This window comes from Eumetopias jubatus, unplaced genomic scaffold, assembly GCF_037043125.1.
Source record: "Eumetopias jubatus isolate StellerSeaLion01/CBP00866 unplaced genomic scaffold, mEumJub1_p1.0 scaffold_4, whole genome shotgun sequence".
NCBI classification, from domain to species: Eukaryota; Metazoa; Chordata; class Mammalia; order Carnivora; family Otariidae; genus Eumetopias; species Eumetopias jubatus.
The window spans coordinates 1,977,746-1,984,968 of NW_028274810.1; the positions used below are offsets into that span (position 1 = coordinate 1,977,746).

The window sequence follows — 7,223 nt, forward strand, 5'->3', positions numbered from 1 at the left end:
CTTACTGTTTTCTGCCAGGCATTGATCTATGCTTCCACAAGGCTGTGTCCTTTTTGAGCCTGGGAAGCAGCCAGGGTTTGGTCACTGGAAGTGATGATTCTGCAGACTTCTTACTCACTTCATCGGGTGACTGTTAGTTAAAGGAGGTCTTTGGCAAACTCAAAGACTGCAATTGAGTCAGGAGGCAGAGGCAGAAATCAGTATAATTCTATTAAAAAGCCTCAGGAAATGGGAAGAGAACACTGCCTCCCAGCCTTAACTGCTGATATGTTATTGGAGATAGGTTTTTTGAAACAGTTGCTCCAGCTATTTCCCTGTAAACTTTGGTTAAAATACAAGCAGACAAGGAGAGAGCAGCTCTGGAAATGTTCTAAAGTGCTAGTGTAATATCTGCATGTATACGGACATCCATAAAGTGAAAGAGAACTTATATAGCTGTTTGAATCATTTGGGGGATTCTTTGCTGAATAAAGTTCTCAAGAAAATTATCTAAAACTAAATGTTGGTTGAATCAAGGTGGAAGCAGGCCTGTGGGTATCTTCTAAACCTAAACCTGGTAGAATTTGTCACATGCTCACAGGGATGGCCCATCTTTGAAACAAGTGACCCTCTCATGCACAGATCCTATCCTTTCCCTAAAGTTACTTCAGAATTAACCATTCACTAAGAACCAGACCAATTTAGGTTTAGGTTATATAAATAACCCACCGGGGTTTCTGGGTGGCTCAGTCAGTTAAGCATCTGATTCTTGATTTCAGCTCAGGTCGTGATCTCAGGGTCTTGAGAGCAAGCCCCACCTCAGGCTCCTTGCTCGGCTGGGATTCTGCTTGAGATTCTCTCCCTCTGCCCCTCCCTCTCCCCTTCCCCACCCCCCACCCCCCCACCCTGCTCACATGCATGTGTACTCTCTCAAGTAAAATCTTAAAGACCCTACCCAAACTAGATATTTGGAAGAAGAGGCCTGAGTTCTGGCAGATCTCTACTATGTGAACTTACTGTAAGACCTTTGGGAGCCATGTCCTCGTGTCTCCCCGCATTGTGGGCAGTAGTGTGCAGCCAGTGAGCGCTGTGAAGGGACTTGGAAGCAGACATTATAAGCAGCAACGTGGGTGGTGGATTAATGGCAAATGAACAGGGCTTTTTAAGGATCAGCAAGGTGAACTGCAAAACTTAAAACTAGCACATAAGGATGCCTTATGCAGGGTTTTAAATCTAGGAATTAGGCCTTCCATATACTGCATGGCGACTATGTTTTCCCATAGCCACAATTTTCAAAGTATATTTTCTCAGAAAAATCTCAGTACCATTTAGCAGAAAGGCTCCAGTGAAGGAGCATCTGTGATGAGTAGCTTGTGGGGTCTTGGAAGAATCCGTGAAGGACTGCCATTGATCTGGCAAGGTTTCAGACCTTGGCTGCAGTGAACCCACCCCTGAAGCAGGCTTGGCTCTGGGTTTGGTGCTGCTCAACAACCAGGTCATGAGGCCCACTAGTTACCAGGCTCCTTGGCCCCTTGGCAATTACCCTTAAGTAGAGGGGTCCTTGATATAAATCATTCATAGGACTTGGTGCTCAGGAAAATGAGTGGTGCCTCATTCCTGGCTGCAGTCTGTTACTGTGAATGCTAAGTCTGTCCCTTTAATGCGGCTTTTAAGTCTTGCCAATCAGATGGGTTCCTTATTCTTTCAACAAAATCCTGTACTTTCCTTGCTGTGTGGAATGTCCTCTTCTATGCTTACTTCTCATTTTGCCTGTTGAAATCCTCCCCTTGAGCCAAAACTGTGGGATCCAGGTACCTTCTTGGATTTCCTCCACATCCAAAGAGAAGGAATTAGTATTTCTCTAACTTGAACTGAAATATATGGACGAAAATCTCCCAACAAGGCTTAAGTCTTTCTGAATTCCATAGTGCCTGGTTTTTGCTCTTGGCAAGTACTCAGTAAAGGGTTAGGATAAGTAAATGGCTTTGGGAGTAGGGGGAAAGGCAAAGAAACCTAAAATCCTGGCTCCCTTCCCTCTCTGGTGCAGGTCCCTCTGATTTTTTTTCCATCATTAAATGTTTATCCTATAGTGAATTCAGCTCTATAAGGGTCCTGTTCCACTCCAGCCAACTCGCTTTCCTGCCAAAAAATAGTGAACACTTGAGGATTGCATAACCAACCCTGCCTTCCCCACCCCCAAGAAAAGTGAACGCTTGAGGATTGCACTACCCTTTATTCCTAAGATGGAAGGTGTCCTGAATCACATCCTGGTTCCCATTTATCAAGTTCCCATTATCCCCTCAGCAGGAATAAGTATGTTCAGGGAGGCTCATTGGAGAGGTGGCCAAGGTCCCTTTCAAGGGGATACACCATAAAGATGACATTGTCCCAGGAAGGGAGGGCAGGGTGATTGGGTCTGACCAACTCAAAGCCCATGTAGCTGAAGGCCCGTAGCAGGGCACCTGTGAAAAGAGAAAAAAAAAAAATAGAAAACACTCTGAGGCTCCATACAACTATTCCCCACAGATTTGGCTTCTTTCACTGGGGAGTGGCTGGGGGAAAGCCGTGTAGTGTAGGCATTACGGTGACGTTGTGGACTAGCTGACTTAGACTCCAACCGTGGTTCTAACATTTACTTACCTTTGTAACATTCTACAAGTTAACCTTTCTGAACTTCAGTTTTCTCATTTGCAAGATGGGGATCATAGAACCTTCCTCACAGAATTTAAATGAGCTGATGTTTAGGAAGCCCAACACAATGATGGTCTAGTAAACTCTTGACCATCTTCTGTCTTCTAACAGAGTATGAGGGAAGAGGCGGTTTCTGCAACATATGCTCCAAGCATCTGGGTAAATATATTCCTATCCTCCTGGCCCTGTGTCGAACCCCTTCACACTGTAGGTGCTTAATATGTTTGAGGTCCTTTCTGTCCCACCAGCTACATGCCTTGAATGGTTCTGTGTTAATTTCACTAGTGCTTCTTCAGTCTGGCTTCTGACCTCTACCTGCAGGGCCTTCCTCATCATCCCAGTGTAATTTGAATGCACAGAGTGCTCGGTGCCTTCATTTCCTTGCGGGTGAAAGGGAGTGGTTAAATCCCTGAAATGCCTATGAGCACGTTCTCTTCTAAAGAGTGGGGGAAGAGAGTCTCCTACAAAGGAATAAGTTGCTGTCAGCTGCTTCAGCACCATGGGCCAGGAAGGACAGCCGATCCCCACCTCTGTCATTCCGGTTGTTTTGGAAGTTTACGAACACAGAGTCCACATTGGTCTTCTCCTCCACATACTCCAGTGTTGCAGTCAAACTAGGGGCCAGAGGGAAGAATCATGGTTAATATTTAGTGAACTAAAAATCCAGACCCCTACTTGGAGTAGAAGAAACCTTATTCCATTTTTCCTGACCTAAGCCAGGAAGTGAAAGTTGATGAACTTGCATTGATAGATTGTCCTCTGAAGGCCAGGGATTGCACACAGTAAGACTGACACCTGAAGGGGCCTGGGGAGAAGGAACTGCTATATAAAGACAAACAGCTGGAAGGCACGTCCTATTACTCAACTATTTAAGGATCCTCACTTCTGTGTTTCTGAATCGGAGTCCAGCAACCTCCCATGGGCTATGACTCCTTGAAGCCCAGATTTTGGCTCAGCTCATGGGCTTGTTTGCATGCCATTTCAGTGGTGTGAAAGTATCTAGCTTGTGAATCAACCCTCAGTGGTTAGCATACCCACTACCTGATTATGACATAAAAGAAGGGAAGCCCCTGCCTCTTCCCCTCTCCCCCTCCTTTCCCTGCTTTCCCATCTGGGCTCAGTCACCTTTCTCGGTTGCCTTGATCCAAGGCCCGATATGGGATATCCAGGAAGAGTCGATGGTCACAGAGAAGGCCGTGCCAATGGGCAGAGGTCTGGGGGGTGAGGCGGAAATGGAAGTCTAACTGCACTGGGTCCTGATGGAGCAGGGGGTCAGTAGCCAGCACCGTCAGGTTCCCAGCCTGGAAGAATAAGAGAGTAATAGTCTTCTGTTCTCATCTCGACCTTAAATCAGATCGCAGGCTGATTGGCTAGGTCTGAGAAAGCTAACGGGGAGCTGACAGGGAGCCTGGGAGAATTGGAGCCAAAGTCTTTGTCCCTTAGTTCTAGGACCAAATTCTCTATCGTGGAGCTTTCCTTGATATCAAACAATCTAGAAAGGAGTCAGTGCAGTGACAGTATTACTGCCTGTTAAGGTGCACCAACCCTTCAGAAACTTACATCAGAGGGCTGCTTCTTTAAACGACGCTGTGTCATTTGTTTACTGCCTCACTGATAATGCTCTTCCACTTTTTTCCATGATAGGGGTTTGTCTGAGTTCTATTTCTCTTTTAAAATGTAGAGGTCTACAGGCATGTTACTGCAGCAGGATAGAGGGACAAGTTGAGTAGTTCTGGTTTCTAGTCCCTGCTTAGCAGCGAAACAGCTTTATGTCCCAGAAGTCTTACTACATTCTGCTCTTTGTTCCCACCTCCTCTTTTCCCGTTAAACTTTTCACCACCAGCTCTATGATCTTGACTTAATATCTCTGGGCCAGAATCCTTGTTTCTAAAGCAACTAGCTGTTATACGTGAGCTCCAAGATCTACAGTTTCTTTTCCAACTAGCCAATAATGCCCCTTCTTCACAAGGTGTCACTGAAGCAAGCTAGGGGCTTCCCTGGCACAGAGGCCACTTACCGAGTATAATTCTTTAAGCTGGTCGTGATCACCCTGCTCGGTGCTTCTGACCGCCTGGAGGCCTGCTAGGGACTCAGGAGCACTGAAGGCAGGAACGGGGCCGGAGTGTCAAGTCCTCCCGTTCCTTATAAGTGATGCTGGTTGGGAAAAGGGGCCCAAATTAGTTTCCCTCTGTGTCTGAGAAGGTGAGAGGCTCATAACTTCCAGGTACACAGGACTGGGCTCTGGCACTATCTTCTGTATCTTCTGTGAACCAGCCTGTTTCCATTCTCCCAGGCCAGCCAAATGGAAAAATTTTAAAGTTCCATGCCAGCTTTCCACCCCCTTTTGCTATTATCTCTTGCCACTTGGGAACTTCCTTCAAATTCTTTTATTTTTCCTGACAGTTTATATAAACAACTACAAGTAGAGATGAAAACAAGTACCTTTTATAACAACAAGGCAGCATCTTCTCCCGGAGGGTGATCCGGTATTTGTAACAGTAAAGGTAATAGGCGTATGGTGACCAGATCGGGTAGAGGTAGTTCCGTGTTTTTCCCCTCTTGATATAAGAAAGGGAGAAGGCAGAGGGGTGTAACCTGTTACAAGGCAGTTTCTCAGTTCAGTGCCTCCCCGCGGCAAAGTGAGGTTCAGAGATGGGTGGCAGAGGTTCACACAACTTGGTGTCATTGTGACCCGGTGGGCACTATGACATGGGCAAGGGGGTTAGCCCTTATGTCACTTCAGGACTCCACTCTGCTGCTCCCCTACCCCACCCAACCAACCCCCTTATCCTGTTCATCTAGTAAGTACTTCCTGGCTGTACCAGTAATTAGAATACTTTAGCTTCTGTACTGATTGGTAAACAGCCCTGCCTGAGCACTGTCAAGCATACCCAACGTGGCTCCTTATTCTGGCATATATCCTCATGCGTGTGCACACTCTCATGTAACACACACACATACACACATCCCACTTGAGCAACAAACTGGTTGGTGTCTTAACACTGTAGGTTTCCAAGGCCCTGATCCAATGTCTGACCTAATACATTGGTTCCCAGTTCCTATCAATTCAATAGTTTTATTATATCCCCACCTTTAATAATCCAGGGGTGCTACACATTGTTGAATTATCTCATTGCCTTGTAGGGTAGAAATTGCAAACAGCCTCCAGGAGCCAGGACAGCTAATGGAATTAGTGGAGCTGCTGGGTGGGGCTGTAGCAAAATGGAAAGCTCATACCCTGTCTAAAAGAAGCTGACAACTCAGCTCCATCCAGTTGTAGAAATGCAGACTCAGTGGTCCCAGATTGTATGATTTTTCAACATAAAATGGAAAGATAGATTTTTGTGTTAAATTCCTCCGAATTTTTTTAAAAGATTTTATTTATTTGAGAGAGAGAGAATGAGAGATAGAGAGCACGAGAGGGAAGAGGGTCAGAGGGAGAAGCAGACTCCCTGCTGAGCAGGGAGCCCGATGCCGGACTCGATCCCGGGACTCCAGGATCATGACCTGAGCCGAAGGCAGTCGCTTAACCAACTGAGCCACCCAGGTGCCCAAATTCCTCCAAATTTTTTAACTAGTGGCTACTAACTCAAAAGATAAAAACTGTTGATGAAAAAAAGTCAACATTGTGAGCAAAATTTGATTCTGGGGCCACCAGTTTGAGACCTCTGCGTATTCATTCACTCATCCATTCAACAAATATTGATTGAGGGCCTACTGAAAGCCAGGCAGTATTCTAGGTGTTTGGGATACACCAGTAAACAAAACAAAGGTCCCTGCTTAATGGAACTTAGCTTCTAACAGCGAGAAGACAGGGGCAGGCTGGGTGACTCAGTCAGTTGGGTGCTCTGACTCTTGATTTCGGCTCAGGTCCTGTAGTGTGGGGCTCCTCGATCAGCAAGAAGTCTGTCTCCCTCTCCCTCTCCCCCTGCTTGCACTCTCTCTCTAATAAAAAAAATCTTAAACAGTAAGAAGACAAACATAAACTATAAACATAATAAAATTTAGTATGTTAGGTAACTGCTATGGAGAAAAGAGGATAAAGGAAGATCAGGAGTGTGAAGGGGGTGGGGCAGGCTGGAGAAATAAATAGGGTAAAAAAAATAGGGTGATCCACATAGGCTTCAATGAAAAGGTGACATTTAATCAAAGATTTAAAGGTGGGGGAGTTAGCCAAGCCAACATCTGGGGGTGAGAGCATTCCATGCCTAAGCTACAGCCAGTGCAAACGCCCTGAGGAGAAAGTGCCTGGTGTTTTCGAGAAACGGAGGGCATGGTGATGAAGTCAGAGCGCTAATGAGCCAGATTAGGGAGGCCCTGTAGACGATTGTATGGCCCTTTCCTTTTGTTCTGAGTAAAGGGGGAAGTCACTGCAAAGTTTTGGGTAGGGGGATGACATAATCTGATGTGTGGTTTTTTGTTTTGTTTTAAAGATTTTGAGAGAGATAGAGAGCACGAGAAGGGGGAGGGTCAGAGGGAGAAGCAGGCTCCCTGCTGAGCCCAATGTGGGACTTGATCCCGGGACTTGATCATGACCTGAGCTGAAGGCAGTC

At 46.1% G+C, this 7,223-nt stretch overlaps 1 protein-coding gene across 1 annotated transcript; it reads right to left on the reverse strand.

Annotated features, from left to right (window-relative positions):
* Positions 1-2,298: 2,298 nt before the first annotated feature.
* Positions 2,299-5,273, reverse strand: OAZ3 (ornithine decarboxylase antizyme 3). The gene is given in 6 exon segments (XM_088022262.1): positions 2,299-2,441; positions 3,199-3,284; positions 3,796-3,971; positions 4,688-4,762; positions 4,764-4,824; positions 5,113-5,273. Coding segments are annotated over 6 exon segments (564 nt in total). The 5' UTR covers positions 5,136-5,273.
* Between the last annotated feature and the right edge of the window lie 1,950 nt (positions 5,274-7,223).